We start from the raw sequence: 22,202 nt of genomic DNA, 5'->3' as shown, positions 1-22,202 counted from the left end.
GTAAGTACTGTATGTGTATGGGAGGGCTCTCAAAATTAAGGTATGTAAAGAGTCATTAGTATACCAGTAACCGTCCTGATAAGACGGCAAAACAACAATTGCCCCGACATTTATCAATCGATTCCCAGTAGTCTCAAACCGATCACAAACAAATGGTCCTCTAAAGGTGTGTAAAAACTGATTGAATATCGGTTTATACAGTACGTCTCGAAACTTAAAAAGGGAAATAATCTTATTAAAAATATTGAGAAAAAAAGAAATACAAAATTTCAAGCAATACGTTTGGAGTTCATTTTCCACATTAATTAAAATATTTTAACATTAAATATTAAATTAATATACATTTTACTTTTGCTTGCAAATAAGTTATTTTTATCCTTATTGAAAGACTTTAAAACACTTATAATATGTAATAATTAACAATTTTATATCTTAAAAATATAAATCAAAACTAACTAAAAATAAATTTTTAAGCCATTTCAATGGCACCTTTAGAGTGCTTATTATAGATAACCTGCGCAACTGTGTTTTATTGCATTCCTAAATTTAACTAAAGCTGTTGCTCTGAAAACTTAAAGGGCGTTTAAGCACTATAATTAAAATTAAATCACTAATTGCTAGAGATCAGCTATTAAAAAACGCGATGCTACGAGTTTAAATAGTAACAGCACTTAAAATTGGGGATTTCAATTCCGGACTCTACTCTCAATAAAAAAAAAAAACTGTGAGCTAAAATTAACTATTTTATATATATATTTTTTTTTCTTCTTCTTTTATCGTTTTATTCAATTTTATGCTTGTATAAAAATCGATAAATATTTTTGTTCACAGTTTTGATTTGCGTGGACAAATGGTTAAGTATTTTTTATTTGCAAATCATTTCCCATTTGATATATAAGCTATTGTTTTCATTTATTTAAGATTTTTGGAAAGTACGTATGGAGGCATGTCTCATGATGTCATAGATTATTTCGTTCACAAAGGATTGTAAATAATAGTTAAGAAATCATATTTATAAACGTTCGCAAGTAAAGAAAGTGTTTTTCGTGCTTTATCATCGTCGATTACTGGCCAATCAAATCAGCACGCTTCTGAATTTGATTTCGATTCCGATTTCGGGCCCCCTTTCCGGGATTTTTTCATTTTTCTGGGGGGTTTCGCTGGTGGTGATGACGTCCGATTTCTTGCTATACGTCATTGACTCGGCCAAACAATGGCGTAGCACCTGCCAGAGGCTCAACGATTATATATGTTCTCGGATCGGGTTTATCTATACATGGCCATATCAATAAAACGGCGATAAGTCAACTCTGGCAGCTGCTCGACTTCTATGCACCTGAAATATTCGACACTTTTCGACAATTTAATGCTGACAAACAGGCTGACTATTCGATTTGAGGTGGGTTAATCCAGGGGATTACTTACCGGGCGCCGTGGGCTATCTATTCGGAGTGTGGAAATACCTATGAGTTATGATTGCCAGAATATAGGGATGTTGAGATCTTGATTTGTTTATTTTCCTATTTTAAACTAAATATTGTTCAGCCAGAGAAGAGGACACCTTAGTCCTTACCCTTGTAGCTAATTCAGAAATGTATAATTATATAAAAACAACTAAACATATATTATTAAATTCATAAATAAACTAACTAGCAACAGCGTTTTAATCGGCTTTGTTAGACCAAGACCAAGAAACAAAAATATTATTTCCACCTTTATAACTACCTATTATTTCAAAAACTTAATGACTAGAGCTAATTCGATTCATGCACGTAAAATGTTAGTTAAAATAACAAAATATTAGTTAAATCAATGATAAATATATAGGTTCAAGACTTATTTAAACATAAATTGTATCTTTTAAGTAAGGAACCACTGATCCTAAAATAAGAAGTTCATTATTTCGCACTCAAAGCCAAAAGCAGTGAAAACATGTGTTTTAAATGGGAGTGGTAAAAAGCAATACCATAAATAAAAAAAAAATGTTCGTTGATTTGATCATTAGCAAGAAAAAAGTGGTTTTAACTAAACTTTCTTGGAACTCAAAAATGAACGTATGATCATAAAGTAATAGCAAAAACCGCGATAATTCAGATGATAATCAAAATAATAGATAACGATGTTTGAGGAATCTTACTTATTTTATGGGATTCTGTCTTTTTTCTATTTTCTTTAATTCTGTCTACCTATTAAGAATAATTATTTATTTATTTATTTTCGAAATAAACAAACGCTGTACTCAAATAGTTGTATTTATATAAATACCAATAACGACCTGTGTATCGACTTATAAATGTTTAGTTATAAGTGCAAGTGTGTATAATCTTTGACGATGTTCAACCTTGTAGAAAGCCTCCCATATTATTGTGTCCAATTAAGTTATCAGCCAAGTTTGCTAGACAAGATCATTATCCATTAAGCTATTTAAGTAAAATTTAAAGTTATATTTATACTACCTTGGCTTTTTTAAAAAGATAATTATAATCAAGAGTCCATAAATCAAACTTAAACAGAACAAACAAATTGAAGTCACAGAAACTTAATATTAAGCTTTGTTTAAATAATGTAGAATTCAACATAGAGAAATTACGATTTGAAGTGGCACACAACACTTTTAACAATATAAGGATATTCTTCTATGAAAATCTTGTATTTGATAAATAAATGTACAATGCATAGGAATTATATATTTCTAAAAGGCACTTAGACTTTGTAGCATTTTTTTTAAGCAGCAAGAACAAATCGAAATCACATGATCGAAAGTTAAAGACCTTAAAATACATATGTATATTCCTGGCAATAAAATCGTGGGTGGTGTGCGAAAATAATCAATTTTTTTCGGGCGGCAGAAGCAATTTTATTTGGGGCACTCGAAGCTTATGGCGGGCCATAGAGTAATTATAATTAAATGGTAATCTTCGACAAAAGCTGTTAAAATTTTGGTAGCACTCACAGATTACAAAGTGGCTTTTAAAATTAAATTAAATTACACTGTCCAACGAATTTCAACGATCTCCCAGTGATGTCGTTCAATCTGGTCCGGTATTGATTTATAGTATATACAATATACTATATACTATATACTTTACTTTCCATTTTGGGCAAAAGTAATTAAAGGCTCGAGTGGCCGTGCGATTATGGATTATCAGGTGAACGAGTCAATCCACTGGCGGACATCGTAAGTGAGAGTTTGATCAAGATAGGGACCCACTTCAGTTCCAGTGGCGACTTATTCTGAAGCACTCCTTACCTTTCGGTGCTGTTGCCAATTTAACTGGTCCCCGAAATCCGCTGGAAACGAATCTAATCGCAATATTAAATGTTCGGTTGAGATGTGGAGGCACTTCCATTTTGCGAATGCACAAAGATCAAGAAACCAAAGCATTAAATCCATTCGCCTTTAGAGAACTTTGAGAAAATAATCCTTAGCACACTTGCTATTTAGTGAGATAACGCCCAAGGTCACTAGCCATAAACTAATGCACTTAAAAAAAACAACTTTATTAAACAAAAGGTAAGAATCTAGAAGTCTTTTAAAAATAATGACTTAAAGTTTATTTTTCTATTTCTAGTGGTCGTTTAAAAGAAGTCCTAAATACACATTATTTATATATTGTATATAAATATATATTTTTTTAAAGTCACACCTTCTAAATGTTTTTAAAAAGAGTAAAAAAAAAAAATTTGAGATAAGCACGCGTGAAAAACCCAAAAAATTAACATAGGTTTTTAGAAACACAATTATGTTTTCCATGTTGAAAGCTCTAAAAACTATTCAAGTAAATATGTGTTTTTTAAGAAATTGCAATGCAAACTTCAAGAGCGAAGAATTTTTAACTTAATAACTTCATACCCAATTTTTGATAGGGTTTTTCCTTCCATTGCTGAATAGTTTACGAATAAAGAAGACCCAGGGATTCCCGTACTTCAAAATGGGGATTGTGAGTTCCAGGCGCCACTATCTTTGGTATAAATATTTCCCCAGGCATTCGGTTTCGAGTGGCCTTAGAAATTAAAAAAAACCCTTATCTGTAATATAAATTATAGGAGACCAAATACACTGGTGTATTACCAATGACAGCGTGAAACTGAAGTATCTCTGTCCGCTTGATGTCATAACATGGCTAATTGACGTCACCATGTGACGATTGTCGCTCAATCGCCGGGCATAGATTCCGCACCTGTCCTCGAATCAATTGATTCTCCGCGATCGGAGGACATATCGATTATATCGAAATCGAGGCAGGGTCAGACCAAAGTCCGCCTCAAAATATCTTTAGATGGCGATGTACCAAAGGGTCATTAAGTGTGTTGCCTTTGAATGTTCTTTAGTGGCAAAAAAAAACAGAATTCTTTGAAATATAGGGCACCTTCTAATAGACATTTTTTCGACTTTTAAATCATATCTCTGAGAAACCTTCTTAAAATGTGTCAGTAAATATACGTTATAAATCACATAAAACATATTAATTTAGAAATTCACAAGTAATTGAATAAAAGATATATTTTTAATATTGCAAAATGCTGTCTTAAGTAATAAATTTCATTCAAACTAGTCAAATTAATATTAAAAAGAATTTCCATATTTAAAATGATTTTAGTTATTTTCATATGTAAAGTTATTTTACTTATTTAAATATGGAAATATAACATGAATATACCAACAATATATAAAAATAAAATTGAACAAATATAAACATTGAGTAAGAAATACTTGGTTTTACTATTTTTTGTATCAGTATAAATACAACCCGAGTACAAAAAATATGTTTTCTTTTAGTTACTTCTGTTGAATTTATTACTTGTTACAACAGCTTCCGAATAATGAACCTAGACAAACCCAACCTCCTCCAGGTCGCAATTGTTTGTGGCGGCCAGTAGCATCTCCAGTGTACAGGCGACGATGAGGAAGGCCACATAGGAGGCCAGGCAAATCCATCCGACGACCTTGCCCAGCCAGAACCTGTTGGCCAGGAGGCACACGTAGAGGACGAAGGCGGTGCCCACCAGCATGGCCGTGGTGATGGTGAGGGCCGTGGAATCGATCTCAATCTCATGCTGGACGATCAGGCTCTTCATCAGCCAGGGCAGACCCAGACACACGAAAATGTCGAAGGTGTTCGAGCCAATGGCATTGCAGATGGCCATTGAGCCATAGCCTGCATCCAAACAAAGAAGAAAATTTCAATTTAACAAGTTTGTTTAGTGTTAAAAATAAACCATGAGCAGTAATGAAGTTTATGTACTAATTCAATACTAAATGATATAAGTCCTTGTAGTTTAAGTTATAAATTGAAGAGATATAAATTGCAGTCTGTGGTGTTATTTTTATAAATATTTTTGCCAGTATTATTCAGTATTAATACACTCACAATTTGTTTGTTGCCATCATTATTTTTTCAAAATTATATGAAGGCGGTTTGGGTCATGGTCATGGTCAACTTTTCCAATATAGAGGTTTAGTTCCTTAATAAAGAATTAAACAAAATATTGAAATTCAAAAGCAGTTACCATAAATTGCATCCTTAAAAATACATGCATACAAATCGAAATAATTTATATTTATTTTACTTGAAGATGGAATGTTAACAGAGGTAACAAATTATTAATCAGAACTATCCGCCGTTAAACTTATTTATAAAACAATTTTAAAAGCTAAGAAATACGGGAGTTTTTTGAATGTTATAACTTAAAAATGCCTAACAGGTGTTAGCTGTACAAAATCCGTAGATATATATTACATATCGTTACTGAAGTAAATTGTTGACTTAAGTTAGTTAGTTTAAAGCTAGTTTACTTGTTTCTACTGCATGAATGCTACATTCGAAATCACTCACCCTTCTTGGAGACGATGTAGGAGGATGCTACCTCGGGCACACTGGTACCGGCGGCCAGTACAGTGAGTCCCATGATCGAGTCCGGAATGCTAAGGTTGTGGCCCACAACGGTGAGGAACCAGGTGAGCATATAGGAGATCACGGAGATCCACACGACGGCCATTAGCATGGAGAGGAAGAATATGGACCTGGCACTGGGCACGGTGCAGGCGAGCAGCAGTTCCGCCGGATACTTGATCGCCCACCAGATCCACTTGCAGATGTTGGATCCGGGCTCCGGTTTAGTGCACACGTGATCCCGGAATCCTTTCAAAGGGTCCTCCTCGCGCGTCAGCGGATCCTCGTTCAACAGCTCCGACTCAATGTGCTCTTCTGGGGAAGATTACTTTTATCAGATCTAGTTGGTGGTAGTCCCGCAACAAAGAGTTACTTAAACAATTACTTAAATTACAAAATTTTGCAGCTTTGATAAACATTAATGAAATAACATTTGTTTTGATATTTGTTTTTATGTTTCATGACTAAATAAATCTAAATCTTGAAATAAATATATTGCTTTCATAGATTATAGATTTGACACAAAAAAAGAAAGGTTTTTCTTACTGCGAACCAAATTTTGGATCCGTCGGTCCAGGATCAGTAGAATAAGATACACAAAGTAAAGAAGAAAGAGGGTCAATGCCTCGTACCACATGACCTGCGAGTCCAACAGTGTAATTGTGAGCGCTGCGATGGCCACGAGATACCAGATGGTGTCCCTCGTCACCGGCCACCAACCCACTTTAACCTGCAAAGAGGTACAAAAAGAAGATATATAGACTACACAGTATTAGGTAATACGCACCGGTTGAGAAAGAATGCCGCAAACGGCGGCAATCACCAGGATATTGAACACCGATGAGCCCACGACCGTGCCCACTCCGATGTCCCCGCTAGTGACGAATGTTCCTACAAAGTTTACGAACAGTTCGGGTGCCGAGGTGGCAGCCGCCAGGAAAGTAGCCCCCGCCACATCATATGTCATCCGCAGGGCTGTAAGTTTGGGGGCTTTCGTTACAAACACTTAATAAACAAGAGGAATCGCTGTATCGAATATCAATTACCCGTTACTCTCTTAAACAAAGTAAAAAAATATTTTTAATGGCACCACTTGCAATTTAATATGGATCCTGATCAAGAATTTAAATTCTTTATAGCAAAGACCATAATCAGTTTAACTTTTATTTTAAAAATTCTCTAGAATAACCATATTTTAATGAAAAATATAAAAATTACGTTTAATAATTATTTTTGATAAAAAGGGTGATGTATATTAATTTTTTTAAATAATTAAAAATTAAAAATTTATTATAAATAAATAAAAGCAGAATAATCAATTAAATCAGCATAGATTAAATAATAGAACAAATTATTGAATTCAAATTTAAATTAATTTAAGAATTGCTGCAACTTTTACTTTACCTAGGTATTCATGATCGTGTACCTAACATAGCTGAAAAGTTCCCGAAATTGGAAATGAGGAACATTATATCTTACTGTAGCAAAGACGCTCCATGGCTGGCACCAGGTAATCGTCACAGACAATCGCCAGGAAGACGAAAAGGTACATGGATAGAAAAAAGCACACTACGGCTGATATCCAACTTTTCCGTCGCATAAAGTTGGGGAACTCCACGATGGCCGGCAGAGTGCAGTTGAGATCATTGACATCAACGTCCGGTTCGCTCCGATATGCGGAAGCATAATGGATCCATCCTAAAATAACGAAATGGTTTAAATTCTTAACAAGCATAACAATTTCATTGTTAAATCGCTTTCTATCTCAATCTCAATCTCTAGGGGCTGAACAATTTAAATTTATTTTTACTTTTTTAAGATCTCTCTGGCCGTTTTTATGTTGAAACTCAAATATTATTATTCTTTAATAATGGTTAGATATGGAAAAACTTTTTATGTGCTTATAATTGACCGAAAAAAGGTATAAGGTTAATAACTCTAAGGGATTTTTGTGATTACCTCATTAAGAGGTGCTTAATACGAATTAATTGAACTAAAAAAAATATTTCTAACGCACAAAAGGAGAAATAATGGAAAATAATAATAAACTTTTAAAGCTAGTAATTTCCGCAATTCACTGCTTTTATGTGCAGACAGTTTTAAGTTGATATTGCTTGGCCTTTTGAAACTGGCTGATTTATTGTCCTAAAGACAAATACGTACCAGAAATAAATATAAATATACAATAGTTAAAGAGTTCTATCTCGGACTTACCATCTTCGAATTGTTTGATGTCGGAAGAATCCCAGCCAAATATCATGGTGCTTAGTATAATACAGAAAGATTTAAAAAATGTACATTCATATTATCCGAAAATCAAAATAAACATTAAATAAAATATGTAGAAAATATCAGTTGTTTGATTGATTAAACAAAGGATCACCTGAACGAAAATTTACTTACTTAAGTACTTGTTAATATTAATCCAATTGAACGACACTCTTCCCACAGACCAAGTCGTCCCCCTTAATAATATTGACCATCTATAAATTCTTTGTTAAATCTCATATATATTAATCATATAAATACATTATTGAATTTTTTTGGTTTTGGTTTTGGTTTGGTTTTGGTTTTTGTTTCTCCCTTCGCTTCGCTCCGTTTTTTTTCTTTTCATTTTCTTCTCATCTTTTCTCATCTATTTGCATTTGTCTTTTGGTTTTCAACCGAAGGTCGTGTGAAAGAGTCTACTTTAATAATAATAATAATAATAAAAAAAAAGTATTATTACAATAACAGCATAACGTATAACGTAACTCAACTATCAAGGTAGATAGAATAGAACAGAAAATACATATTAATTAATTAAACGACTGCACTCGGGCTTGATTCCAGCCAGCTGCCGGAACAAATGGTTTGGAAAGCGGAACCAGCACTCGATGGCCGGCATTCCTCCCTCCATTTATGTTCATCCAGAATCGTACATCGTCCATCGTCCATCGTCCATTGTCCATCGTCCATTCATCCACACAACTTCAATCTGCAATCTGCAATCTGCAATCTGAAATCTCCAAGCTCCAAACTTTCACTTTCACTTTCACTTCCACTCCCAGTCCACACATTTCCATCTCATGATCGGCCGCAGGTGGGCCGGTTGACGGCGAAGAACACATTGAGTTCGATGAGGGTGGCGAAGACCATGAAGACCAGATACATCACCAGGCAGGCGGTGCCCACCTTTTTGTCCAGCTTGAACTTGTTCGTGGAGAAGGTCAGGTAGAGCAGAAAGAGCGTCGACAGCAGGGTGATCGCCGAGTACTCCAGTCCGTGCGAGTTGATGGCCACGTAGTTCTGGCCCGGCTTAATGGGGAAGAAGACGGCCTTGATCAGCCATGGCACGCCCAGGCACAGCAGGATGTCGAAGGTGTTCGACCCGATCGAGTTGCAGATCCCCATCGATCCGTGGCCTAGGACACACAGACACAGACACTTGGATAGTCACCGGCACAACAATGAAGTAGCCACCGATCCATCGATCCATCGATCCATCGATCCACCGATCAACTGATCAACCACTCACCGCGCTTTGCCACAATCACACTGGACACCGCTTCGGGTACACTGGTCCCAGCCGCCAGGAACGTAATCCCCATCACCGAGTCGGGTATCTTGAGAGTGTCACCTGTGGAGGAGTAGACATTATAGCCTTATGCCAGTGCATTTACCAACAAATTCATTTGGGTAAGGAGAAAAGCCAAAATAAATCTACTCCGAGCTACAGATTTCAGAGTTACTTTAGCAGTTACACAGCTTGAGTGGTAGGAACGCAACACAAGGAAATGCAGCATCGCAAAAGTAAAAGATATGTAGTAATTTGTAGTAATTTAACCATTAATACAGTAACAATGGAACGATCTATAATAGATCTTAAAAAATGTATTAAGGTTAAACTACCTAAAGTAAAGTTTTAAACTGGGCCATATTGGTTTTCAAGGAAAAAATAGTATTCGAATAAGATTGAATTAAAAACCAGGTTATTACGCTGCAGAAATGCTTAAAAATGTATTAATTCTCGACTCACTCGTTAATTGAAAATATCTCATTAAAATAGATTAAATGTAAGCGCTGTTCAACAGATTAACAATTTCTTAACAACCATAAAATAGTATGCTAAATTAGAACATAACCAGAATATATGAAAGTTAAAAACCAAATTGTGGATAAACAGAAAAGTTGAAGAGTTTCAAAAGCATTTTTAAGGTATTGTACAATTTTTGAACTTTCGGTGTTGGGATTTAAAAATGCAAATCTTTAATTTATAATGGCTTCATTCCTTATGAGTGACTAAAACTCTGAATTCAAATACGCTATTATTGAAGGTTATTGAAAATTGTTGTTGTGATTATAATTATTGGGGTTCTACAGAAGTCAGTGGGATATTGAAAATACTTATAAAGTAAAAGCAAGATCTGTGAACTTGAAACACATGGTTTTCGGACACCTTTAAAAGTGATTTCAATTTCCTAGTTATTTCTGTAGCAACCTCTTCCACTCAACCGCTTAAAACCATATCCTGGCACATATCTCACCAATGATGGTTATCATCCACGCAACCACATAGGACAGCGATCCGATCCAGACGATGCACATGATGAATGTCAGCGGGAATATCTTGTTGTTCTTGGCCTTTTTGCAGTCGGGGATGGCGATGCGGAAGAGCAGGTGGATGGGCCAGATGATGAGCCAGGTGAACTGGGCGAAGCAGCTCTTGTCCTTCGGGTAGGTGAGCAGGGAGTAGCCCTCCTCGTCGCGATCCTCGCCAGCGGCAGCCGCAGCCGACTGGGCCTCTGCCTCGCCACCATCGAGCGGTGCCATCTGGGCAATGGCTCCAGCACCTGGAGCATTACCACCTGCTCCTCCTCCGCCTCCACCTCCACCACCTCCTCCTGCTCCTGCTCCGGCTGCTGCTCCTCCTGCACTGGAGGTGGTTATGGTCGAGGTTGTAATGGAAGTGGTGGCGGTGCCTGCGGCCTTTGCCTGGTCATTGTTGAGTCCTCCGTTCAGCTGGATATTGGCCATGTTCTGGCAAATGCGATTCTCCACGAGCTCTGTGAGAAGGTGATTGTAACAAAGGGGAAATGTCTTCAAAAAAGGCCTTTCATTTGTTCAGAAAGCAGGGTCAAGGGTCAAGGGTCAGGGGTCAAAGGGTTAGGGGTTAAGGTCACAGGTCAGGAGTTAAGGTCACAGGTCAGGGGTCAGGGGTCAAGGGTCAAGGGTCAGTAAGCAAGGGTCAGGGGACAAGGGTCAGGTGTCACTGGTCTGGGGTCAAGGTCAGAGGTCAATGGTCAAGGGTCAGGGCTCAGCGGGTATGGTTGTTGTTGTGGACTGGTGTGGAGGTGAAAATGTAGGTCTCTTGTGTACCTGGTTCCTTCTCATTGCTGTTCTTTGTGTGTATGCTGCAGTTGGAGGACCGGCTGCGCGAACGCGCCTGTTTAACGCCACCTGTGTAGTATTGTGAAGAGTAATGTATTGTGTACTTGTATATCACATGTGTACCTGAACTTAAGGCAAGCTAAGTAGTACCTACAACTCGATCAATTTTAAATTTAAACCTTAAAAGTATAAGCAAAGTATTGATAACTATAAACAGAAACTGCAGACTCAAAAAATGTTGTTGTAGACTTGAAAATATTCAGTTACAACTAGACCCATTTCAGTAACTAACATAAAAGACATAATAACATGAACATTTAGGTCCATAAAGTTTTTAATTAACAATAACAAGTAAATGATAATCTAACTTCAATTGCTTGTGCCTACAAATAGTAAATTATTATTTTTTCTTAATTTATCAGCTATTATTATAAACTTGTCAATCAATGTCTGTTTTATTGGTAGTGCTTGATTGTAGTGTTTGATTGTAGATTTTGAAGTACTCATATGGGGATGGCAATTCACTAGCCAATGACTAAACATTGTGCACGCAATATATAAATTACATGTAAACTTCTTCTCTATTCATATTTAATTTGTTATTAAAAAAAATAAAATAACTTAAATGAAGTTTAGTTTATATTGTATGTAGTACCTGTTGTTTGTTATCATAATTAATTAGAATACAAATTATTACTCGTACAAGTACTACACTGGTAAAAAAAAATGGTGAATATAAATTTGTTTAGCTCAATTTTTGTATATTAAATTATTAAAATTTTGAATTTGACTATTTTTGGAATTGACTTTAATACCTGAAAACTGAATTTTAATTGAAACCATACTTAACATAATTAAAATGCATTTAAATCAAATAGAAAATATTTTAAATCTTTGAAAACCAGGGACATCACTCACCCTTGGCGCACTTTTGGAAGGTCTTGTCGAAATACATGACTGCCAAATAGACCGCGTACAGGGAGACCAGGATGAGGGCCTCGTACCACTCGACGCGCTCGTCGTGCATCACACAGATGAGGATGGCCACTGTGACTCCGTAGGCGATGCTGTCCCGCGTCAATGGCCACCAGTCCAGGGGTATGGTCTACAAATTGCACGAGGGGATTAGCGGGATTGGGGGATTTGAATAGTGTAGAGTGGACTTGCCATGCCAGCTCCGATGCCGCAACAGGCGGCCACCGCCAGGATGTTAAAGACGGCCGATCCGACAATCGTGCCCACTCCGATATCGCCCTCCGTAATGAAGGTGCCTATCACGTTGACGAAGAGCTCCGGGGCGGAGGTGGCCGCGGCCATGAACGTGGCCCCCGCCACATCGTTGGACATGTTGAGTGCTGGTTAACAATAAAATATGTGTTAAATGTGTTAAATATCACTGTGCAACACTATTATGGTTTCAAAGTGTTTCGGTCTGTGAGTGTAATGATCAAAACTACTGAAAGTCTCTATATCTCAGAGGCAGTGTTGGAAAAGGTGGCTAAATAACACTGTGAAGCTCTATTAGGGGCTTGGAAAATAAAATTTGGAAAAAGTACTAGTTTGTTCGATCTGAGTAAGGTAAATACAGAGGTATCTATAGTACAAATTACAATTAAGTAGCGATCATTTACATACGCTAGCCAAGCTTGATAAAATTCAAATGTGTTTTAACTAGTTTTAACCAGTCTCCTTTTTTAAATCCAATATCAAAATTGCGGTAACGTATTCTGTGTTGCACTGTGTATTCAAAGAAACCGCCCACTCACTCACCTGCACATATTTTCTCAACTGCTGGCACAAAGTACTCATCACACACTACGGCTAAGGCTACGAATAAATATAAACTGGCTATAACATGAAGTACAACAGCACCGGACTGTCTTTGCGCCTCCGAGAACAGGTCTCTGGGAAAGTCATCGATGGCGGGCTGAGTGCAATTTCCATCTGCAAGAAAAAATATGATTTTTAAGAAAATTGTTTTTCATTATGTACAATATATTTACATACAATAATAGTGGAATAGAGAAAATGACTAATGACATGAGCTTAGAATTATCAACATTGTATTCCAAATTGTGTGAATTGATTTAGGCACATATTTCAAGTTGTAAGTCAGTAAAATACATTAAAAATTGGATGATTGAAGGGCCACTTCGCGCAAGTTTTTCTGTCTGTTTTTATGTTCTTCATATTGTTAATGTGCTATTAACCAAAAACCAAAAGGTCGAGATCGTCTGGTAAAAACTGTTTTGTACTTAATTTGGCAAGTTACGCTATATATAAATTGCCATAAATAAAGGAAGTTAAGGTTACCCTACCCACTACCCAAAAAACCTCTTAGTTCAAGGTATGGTTGGATTAAAATCTTTATTAACCTACTTCAGTATATAATTATGAGTCGCCTGTATTTTAAGTCTGGTTCTGTTACTACCAGAATAATCTAAAAAAAAAAAAATTTTCTCATGCTAATGATTTTTTTTTCAAAATTTGTAATGATATAATAGACATTTAAGATACAAGGTTTGAAAAAAACCTTTTCGCTGTACTTTTTCTTAACCTACATTTTATGTTTAAATTTGAGTAATATAAGAAACATCATAGTTAGTTTTTTTTTGCAATGCTTCCATGCATAATTTGTTTTTTTTTTTTCTTTTACAAATAGAAATTTTTTTTTGGAATTTTAATAAGAAGTCAATAAATGTTTTGTAAGCACAAGAAATATGTTAGAATAAAAGTTTCGACTTAAATTATTTCATTCCTAATATTTTCAGTAATTCATGGACGTTTTCAAACTTCTTTTCTGATTCCTGATCACAAGATTTCGTTGCTTTCCTATGCCCTGTAGTAATTGCTGGGTATACAAATCACTAGTTTTACGCACATTTCATTCTGCAACTGCCACAATGTTTCACTTCACCCACAAAAAAAAAAAAAAAAAACGAACTTCAATCGATCGGGGAAATGGGGTCTCCGAGTCGCTGAATTTTCCCGAGTGCCTCGCTTTTCTTTTATTTTTCTTATGTGTGTCACAAGTCGGAGTCTCAAGCGTCGGTAATGAACTAAACCAGCAGAGCTGCAAGAAAGACCACAAGACTGGCAGCCCAGGAATATTTGAAACTCAAAACAGAAGCCGAAATGGGAACTGCACGAGACACAGATACAGCTAAGCGATATGCCCACACAGATGCAGCTACAGCAGCGGCCACAGATACAGATACATCTGGTGGTGGAGCCGAAACAGAAGCTGAAACCGAATTAGAACCGAAACAGATGCCGAAGCCTCGTTTTCTTATTATCGTATTTCATGGATGTGCTTGTACTTGTACTTGTACTTGTACTTGGTCATCGATCAAACATGCGATGGACCTACGATCCAACTAGCGATCGCCAGCGGAAGCGATAAATACGCCTTTGATGTCATCAAATTGAATTGCAAAACAACAAAACTGAAGCCGCACGCCGAAACCCCTCCCCCCAAAGCGCCCCCCCTCCAAACAGTAGCTCGAACTGAAATTGAAACCGAATGCCGTGCCGAGTCGCGAAAAGTTCGAAGCAGATCGACACGGCAAGAAATCGGTGATTTCAAACAATTTTCAATATTTCGAATATAATTTTTTTATAAAGTTTTATCGCAATCAGATTACATTCTCTTAAGATCGGCAAAATTCTTTCAGGAGTGTGCTTAAATTTCTATCCTAAGCTGTAAAAGTATGTGTTCATATTTAATGAGTATATTGACCAAAGCATTTTTGTTATAGGATATTTACATTTCGGCAAATTAAATTTAAATTAACTTTCTTTCTTTAACTTATTTTTAAAATAATAATGTAAAGCAAATTTAAGTTCTCTTTCTTTCTTTTAATTATAAGCATAATTCAATTAGAAGTTTAAAATGAAATTATACGTTTCTTTTCAAAAACAAAATATATTATACATATAGCTCTTGATAAACTAATTTCTAAATTACTGCGACTCTAAAGTCATCAACGTAATACCATATATAGTATATACCACCTATAACATGCAACAATAAAAAACAACGTTTTACCTTATCTTATTTAAATTTAAAATACTTATAACTCAATTATAATAATTTTTTTTTGCTTTGACATTGGAGTTAATCTATATCCTTTTTTATTTAAGATAATATGGCGAAATATGAAATTGGTAGTAAAATGGTAAGAAGAAACGGTATATTTAAACAGCAATGGCACAACATATTTTTAATTTTTTCCGTGTAGAGCACCTGAGTTTGGACCTCGTGCCGAGAACAAGAAGCGATGGACCGACTTGAGGCCGCAAATTGGAACAATAAATGCTGGCCAAACCCAACGGCTAAAGCCAGCCACAATAACACCCATCATGGCGATCGATTGAGCGGCATAAGTTGATAGAGACATAGACATATACATAGACTCGGCACAGACAGAACGGGGGAAAGATCGAACATAGATGACCATAGGTCAATAACACAGTGCAACAGAGAAAATGTTGGATTTATAACAAAAGAAAAACCAATTAGCAAATTGTATTTCATCTGCTAATAGATTTTTTTAATTTTTCCCGATATTTTTTAAGGTTTTATCCCTGAGATTTTCCTTTAGCCATAGCAAAGGTAATAAGCAAGACTTCAATAAAATTTAAAACTAAATTAAACCTCAAATATAGCCCAATTTTTTTTGAAATCTTCAAGTCGCTGTAGTATCTAAACGAAATATAACTCAAAGAGATCCGAATGGGCGGAAGTAAAATTAAGGGTACACCCCAGTGCAAAACCCTACAAATGTTGCCCAGTGTAATTAAATAGCCAAAGCCAATAATCAGTCAAGCATATGATACGCCATTGTACCTCTGACCCAATCAAACGAATTGTGTTTTGTATCTGTCAATCGAAATCATCAGATTCTGGGTTTTTGGCCAGTCGATTAACACAGGGGATTAGCGATTGGCTATACAAATGGTTGTTTGTAAAACCAATGACTAAAGCAATAAAAGAAATTTCATTATTATTATGGAATTGTAAATGTAAACGAGAAAAGTTTATTTAAAATATTTAGCAAACAATAAAAAAAAGTATTATTACGATAAGTTAAAACAGAAACAATTGTTATTGCGATTAATTTAGGACTTCAATTTTTTAGGACTTCAATTAAATAATCGATTTGAATCGATTTTCATTTCTCAAGACTGTCGATTAAATCGATAGTCTCAAAAAAATGTTGTCATTGCGATGAGTCATTAGTGAAGAAATAGAAACATCAATTTAGAGAATGCTTTCATTATTTTTGGAGCCAAAAATAATCGATTTTAATTGATTTTAAAATTCTCAATACTGTCAATAGTCGATTATATCAATAGTGCCAGAGATCTTAGAACACCATACATTATTTATGCCAATTTTCGCCTTGGTATAGCTTATTTATATGCAATGGACCCCAGTGTGAAGTCGGAGTTGGGAGCGAAGATATAGAAATAATGTGACGAGAAATGGAGACGCAAATGCAGACGAAGATTGAGAGATACAGAAAGTCGGAGTCTGGGGTCAATTGAGACAAACGCATTTTGTAACTGTCAGCCCGCATAATGCAATGATGCTTAATAAACATTTACAGCGTTCCATAGTTAGAGTGAATGCGACGGCAAGAGGGTGGGCGCGAGAGGGAGAGAGGAGTGTTAATGATAATCAATTTAGTGGGGATAACAATCAGCAAAACATTCAATCACAGTAAATTAAGTTAACTTTAATTGAATGAGCGACGCATAAACAGTAAAACCGTTTCGAATTCTTTAAATTTTGGGTAATTGAACTCTCTAGATTGGAACTCCGAAATTAAAAGTTTGAAATTTACCTCTCTACATTTTATTTAAAATTTATTAATCAGTTTAAAAAGCAACATTTCGAACCAGCTAAACTTTAAGTTAGTTTGTAGGACTACATTATTTCAAAATACAACTAGTCTACAAAATGAAATAAGGCTTATTCTCAAAAAAAAAAATCTTAGAACGCCAAACAATTTTGATTTGTGTACGAATGAACGTTATTAAGCACGAATTCCAATAACGCTGTTTCTGAAGAAATAAATGTAGAGCTACTTTGTGAAAAAAAACTACAATTCTCCAGAAAACTTAACAGAGCCATGTTAAATGAAAAGCCACTGTGGGTGGGAAACTGCATATTACGTATCCGCCTTGTTGTCACAATTGTTTTATAGAAAGACTTGAAGCACATCACCTCGCAGCCCACACAAATAAATCCACATAGATATACGCTAGAGATCTGAATGATCCATGTGTGTACCCATATGTAAGTTCATTTCTGAACATCAGTAAGGAAAATCAGTGTGACAATGCGTTTTAATATGACTTTTGTGTACCGTTTAAGTAACATTTTGAGAACGAACCCAGCTTTGTGGCTTTTGTGTGTGTATATCCCATTTTAAGTTAGTTAGTCTTACTTGGGGCTGTCTCCGCATCTTCTGGCAGCGGGTTTACCTGCACCCAAGCCAATAACTCAGGAGAAAACAGGCGAATCTAACGCTGCATTGGCTACAAAAAAGGTCAAAGATTTAATTTGCTTATTTCGAATCATTTGGCTTAATTATTTTTGGTTTTGACAGCTTGCTCGACATTTTGTTTTGACTTTACGCTTGATTGCTGCTGCTCTCAAAAATTTATTCGATTACGTTTCACCTATTCGATCACACATTTGCTGCGTTTCTCAAAAAGTTCTTGCTATTATTGCAATTCAATAAAATTTGTATTTAAGCGTGATTATTATTTAAAAACCTTATGCAGATTAACAAATAATATGTGTATAAATTTTCTAACTAACTTAGTTTTAAAATGATAATATTAAATGAGAAACCTAAAAATAGATTCAAATCAAAACAAACAAATTTTTGTTATGAACAAATAAAGACCCAAAACTTTGTTTAAAGTATTTATCTTATGTTTAGCTTTTTAAATAAATTAATATTTCCATTTTAAAAAGTCAAATTCCAGAAGTTAATTGTTGGTTGATTTAACTAAAAAAAAACATGCTCTAACCGACAAAAATATTTAAAGCATTTAAATTGTTATTTAATAAAAAATTTTATATAAGCTAAAAACAACAACAAAAAGTGTAAAGAAAAAAAATTTAATTTTAATTTTCAAATAAAGTACCTATAAATAAACAACATTTCATCACGCGGTTTTAAAAAAAGCTTTCTCCACAATTTACACTTTGTAGATAATATAATACAACATTTTTTAAAAATTAAAAATACTTTAATTTAAAATGTAAAATATACAAAACATTAATTCGTCAAATGATAGTACAACAATTAAATTGTATTTTTTTCTTTCAATGACCTTAAGTTATTTGCACTTTTATCTGATAGATTATGGTTGTACCTGGGAGAAGTGATCGTTTGTTCGGTCTAAAGGGATTTGCTGAAGTCATGACAATTGAACGAGAATACATAAGAACTTTGCTGAGATAGAGAGTTGGTGATGCTCATGCTGTAAAGCCGGCTATCACAGTGGGTCACATAAGATTTTTTGGATATTCTAGCTAGCCCCTTAAATAGAGATACATTTTTAGTTAGCTCAAAAAGACAAAAAAGGGTTAAAGTATACAAAAACTGTTGAATAATTCTCTTCTTCCATATTGCTAAATTAACTTTAAGAATGTCAAAAATAAATACTTTATGTGTTTATATGTTAAACTTTTAAGAACTGAATAAAAAAATATTGTTTTTGCCAAACATTGCGCTTGCGCCCTGTGGTGCATGCATTGCGCATACGCCGCATATCACGCTATCTGTGAACAAATTCTGAAACTAACTTAGAAATACACTAACATGAAACAACTTAAAGAGAAGAAAGGCAAAAAAAAAAAAAAAGCGAAAAACAAGCGGGTAAGGCACAGTTTTCGTTGTCACTGTGCATAGTAAATGTCATTAAGATTCACTTAATGAGCCAATTTAGACAATTGATCCATATGCCTTAGTTTACGCGCACACACAAATAGACACACATCACACACACATGCACTCGCGGGACATAAAGAGATCCGCACACATATACACCAACACCAGGCATATGTATATATGTGTATATATTGAGATATATACATATATGTATGCGTGAAATCGTGCAGAAAAAAGCGTTTTCATCGGCTTAGCTTGTGCATGTATGGGTGGGGTGGGGGGTCGGCGGGGGTCCTATGACGTCATTGCACGCACACACACACTTAATTGCATTGCATTAAAATTATTCCATTTCATTCGAAGCTTAATTGATTTATTAAATTTGTTTCTTTCTTTTTTTGTCGCCGCCACTGACGCCGCCACACAAAACATCAAAAACAACAGAAAAAAAAAATTTGCATAATCTACGATAAATGTTTCTGTTTTTTTTTTTTTTTTTTTTTTGTTTTTGCTTGTTAATTAGTTAAGAGGACACTTGTGGGGGGTTAAATTATAAACTTATCTGTAGTTCTTGATCTTTTGTTTTTCCTCTCGTTTGGTTTCGTTTACAGTTGGTTTTGGTTTTTATTTCATTTGTTTTTTGAGTCGAGTTAATTGGTTGGGAGGACACACAGATGCAAGGGAGGATGAATATGGATGGATGGATAGGCTGAAGCTTAGTCTAAGCCTGGTCTGCAGGTAGCTTAGCTAGCTAGTTAGTTAGTTAGTTAGTTATGTACCCGTAGAGCTGCTAAGACCCCAATCGTCTTCCATTGCTGCACGGTGTTGTAGTGGTGATGGACACTCGTAAACTGCGATGCGCCGTTGTATGAAGCGCAATCTCAATCTCAATCTCAATCCAAATCCCAACCCAATCCGCACTTCAATGGTGTTGATTTTCTCTTTTCCTTCCTCTCCTTTCCTTTTCCTTCCTTCGCCGTGTGTGCGCCTTTCTTTTCTTTATGCTTCTCTTCTCTTCACTTCTCTTCACTGATTTATTCTCTTTTCTACTTTGGTATTATTCCACTTTTTCTTTTCTTTTCTTTTCTCTGCTTTTCTTTTTGATTCGGCTTTGGCCCGACTTAAGTGAGAAGGCGAGAGTTGTCGTTGTCTCAATTTGCGGTAAAGATCCAGTTCCACAATGGCACGTTGAGGCGTTCACGGGTGGTGGGTGGAATTGTGGGTGGTGGAAGCTGGATGCTGGATGGTGGATGCTGGATGGCGGATTTCGGTTTTTTGGTTTTCGGAACGGAGGCAATTGAGGCACACTCACACACTCATACGGACGGACATCTCACACACACGCACGCACACACACACACAAACACACACAGGCTCACACCTCGGGAAGACGCTTCTGCATCTCGATCCGTTTTAAAATCGGGCGATCTGTGGATGACGATATATATTGTTCAATGCAGCGATGCTTACAGCAAAAACAAACCTAACCGTATGTTCTCTCCAAGTTTTCCAAGTAGCGATTTAAAGAAGAGCAGTGATTAAGGAAAGATAAAAATTAAAGAAAAGTGTAAATGAAAAAAATATTGCAAAATCAATAAAACTGGAAATTAAGAGAAACTACATATATCAGCTTTCTTCCAGTATCCATTGGTTTAATGTATCGTTTATAACCATTTAGTTTATTGCTCAACGTTTAATTACACATATTTTCTCAAAAAAAAAAAAAAATAGATTGATAAAAGTTAAATTATTTGTACAAACGGTTAAAGGCATTTCGAGAAACAGGCATTTAAAATATTAATTTCGAGCCTTACAATGGATTCATCGCTAATGATGAAATTTTATTTTGAAACACCCAATGGGTGGTCGTAATAGAAGTTATTTGTATTTTTGCTCCAATTAAATATCACCAGATTTGACTTATTTATATCCCAGCGCGTTAACTTGCCGGCAATTTAAATAAAATTATTAAAAAATCAAGAAAAAAAAAACCAAGCATAAATAAATTAAGCTCGAACGAGGCTCGACGTTCGATGCAACATGTTTGACTCTCTTCCCGGATAATCGATGCTCTTAAATAAACCACAAAAAAAGAAAATGGAGGGGCATGGAATGGAATGGAACAGGAAGCAGTCGAACTCCCTAAACTCGAAGATTCCATTAGTCGAAGCTTGTATTGCTGGTGGAAATGGAACTTTATTTACTACATTTATGTACATTCAAGAAATCATAATTTGAATATTGGGAATACCGAGCAGTAGAATTTCGACTGCAATCTGTCTCTATCTATTGTTTCTGGACCTTGCTCTTGACACTCTCACTTAAAGGTTATGGCACAACAACAAAAACACAAAGGCAGATCCCGTTACGCAGCGTTTCTTTTCGCTTCGTCCCGTTTTGTTCCGTTTCGTTTCGCTTCGTTCCGCACGTTCACTCGCGTCTTCAAACTCGCTAACATTAATCTCGATCTTTTCGTTTTCGTTATTGTTTCCGTTCTCGTTCCTTGATCTGATCGCTTCAGGAAATTGTGTGTGCTTAGTATTCCTTTTTCTGGTTCTCCGCCTCTAAATTTGTGTGTTTTCTTTTCTTTTTTTTTTTTTTCTTTTTTTGAAATTTGTTGATTTTTTTTGATATGGCTTGGCTTGTGTTGTTGTGTGTATATTGTCTTGATGCCGCCGACGTTGACGTTAAACTGATTCTGAATCGGTGCTTGGAGCGCTTTAGTCCAAACCGAGCTCACTATTTTTTTCCATTTTTTTTTTTTTTTTAATGTTTTTTCGCCGAGCTTGATTTGGTTGTGGTTCCGACCGTGTGTGTGTGTGTGTGTGTGTCTATATATATGTACGTATACGTACTATGTGTGCAACTATAATACAGTTTAACTAGTGACTATAGACTAATACCAGCAGTTATTCAAAGGCGGATTGCTGGGGAGATTTGTATGTGCTGGCTGTTACTGTTGCTATTGCTGGTTGTGGGGTGCATTGTTCGTCAATGTTTCAGTTTTCAGTTTTCCCTTTTTTGT

General features: G+C 35.7%; 2 protein-coding genes across 5 annotated transcripts; both read right to left on the bottom strand.

Annotated features, from left to right (window-relative positions):
• Positions 1-4,780: 4,780 nt before the first annotated feature.
• On the bottom strand, positions 4,781-8,287 carry LOC128261059 (sodium/potassium/calcium exchanger 4). Its single transcript, XM_052994499.1, has 6 exons — positions 8,109-8,287; positions 7,374-7,592; positions 6,682-6,869; positions 6,441-6,624; positions 5,838-6,209; positions 4,781-5,159 (listed from the first exon to the last, which is right to left on the bottom strand). Exons 1-6 carry the CDS (start codon positions 8,152-8,154, stop codon positions 4,831-4,833), a joined length of 1,338 nt encoding a protein of 445 aa, XP_052850459.1. The 5' UTR covers positions 8,155-8,287; the 3' UTR covers positions 4,781-4,830.
• A 97-nt stretch (positions 8,288-8,384) lies between these two features.
• LOC128261058 (sodium/potassium/calcium exchanger 3) lies at positions 8,385-21,871 on the bottom strand. Of its 4 annotated transcripts, none has more exons than XM_052994494.1 (9): positions 21,479-21,871; positions 19,957-20,605; positions 13,035-13,208; positions 12,432-12,619; positions 12,183-12,369; positions 11,253-11,333; positions 10,421-10,939; positions 9,412-9,513; positions 8,385-9,298 (listed from the first exon to the last, which is right to left on the bottom strand). In XM_052994494.1, exons 2-9 carry the CDS (start codon positions 19,988-19,990, stop codon positions 8,961-8,963), a joined length of 1,623 nt encoding a protein of 540 aa, XP_052850454.1. In that variant the 5' UTR covers positions 19,991-20,605; positions 21,479-21,871; the 3' UTR covers positions 8,385-8,960. The 4 variants fall into 4 exon arrangements, with proteins under 4 accessions (XP_052850454.1, XP_052850455.1, XP_052850456.1 ...); XM_052994495.1 differs by having other exon boundaries at positions 19,957-20,297; XM_052994496.1 differs by lacking the exons at positions 19,957-20,605; positions 21,479-21,871 and adding an exon at positions 14,146-14,392.
• Between the last annotated feature and the right edge of the window lie 331 nt (positions 21,872-22,202).

Source organism: Drosophila gunungcola (genome assembly GCF_025200985.1).
Source record: "Drosophila gunungcola strain Sukarami chromosome X unlocalized genomic scaffold, Dgunungcola_SK_2 000050F, whole genome shotgun sequence".
NCBI classification, from domain to species: domain Eukaryota; kingdom Metazoa; phylum Arthropoda; class Insecta; order Diptera; family Drosophilidae; genus Drosophila; species Drosophila gunungcola.
Note: the sequence above shows the minus strand (reverse complement) of the source record. Positions and strands in the feature narration are given on the sequence as shown.

Bases quoted from the DNA above. Each gene is read 5' to 3' on its own strand.
- LOC128261059 (XM_052994499.1), bottom strand. From the start codon at position 8,154: ATGATATTTGGCTGGGATTCTTCCGACATCAAACAATTCGAAGATG. The intron at 7,593-8,108 runs GTAAGTCCGAGA...TCGTTATTTTAG, and splicing joins CATCAAACAATTCGAAGATG to GATGGATCCATTATGCTTCC. The intron at 5,160-5,837 runs GTGAGTGATTTC...GTTTGGATGCAG, and splicing joins CTACATCGTCTCCAAGAAGG to GCTATGGCTCAATGGCCATC.
- LOC128261058 (XM_052994494.1), bottom strand. From the start codon at position 19,990: ATGGAAGACGATTGGGGTCTTAGCAGCTCTACGG. The intron at 12,370-12,431 runs GCAAGTCCACTC...TGCAATTTGTAG, and splicing joins GCGGCATCGGAGCTGGCATG to ACCATACCCCTGGACTGGTG. The intron at 9,299-9,411 runs GTGAGTGGTTGA...TGTGTGTCCTAG, and splicing joins TGTGATTGTGGCAAAGCGCG to GCCACGGATCGATGGGGATC.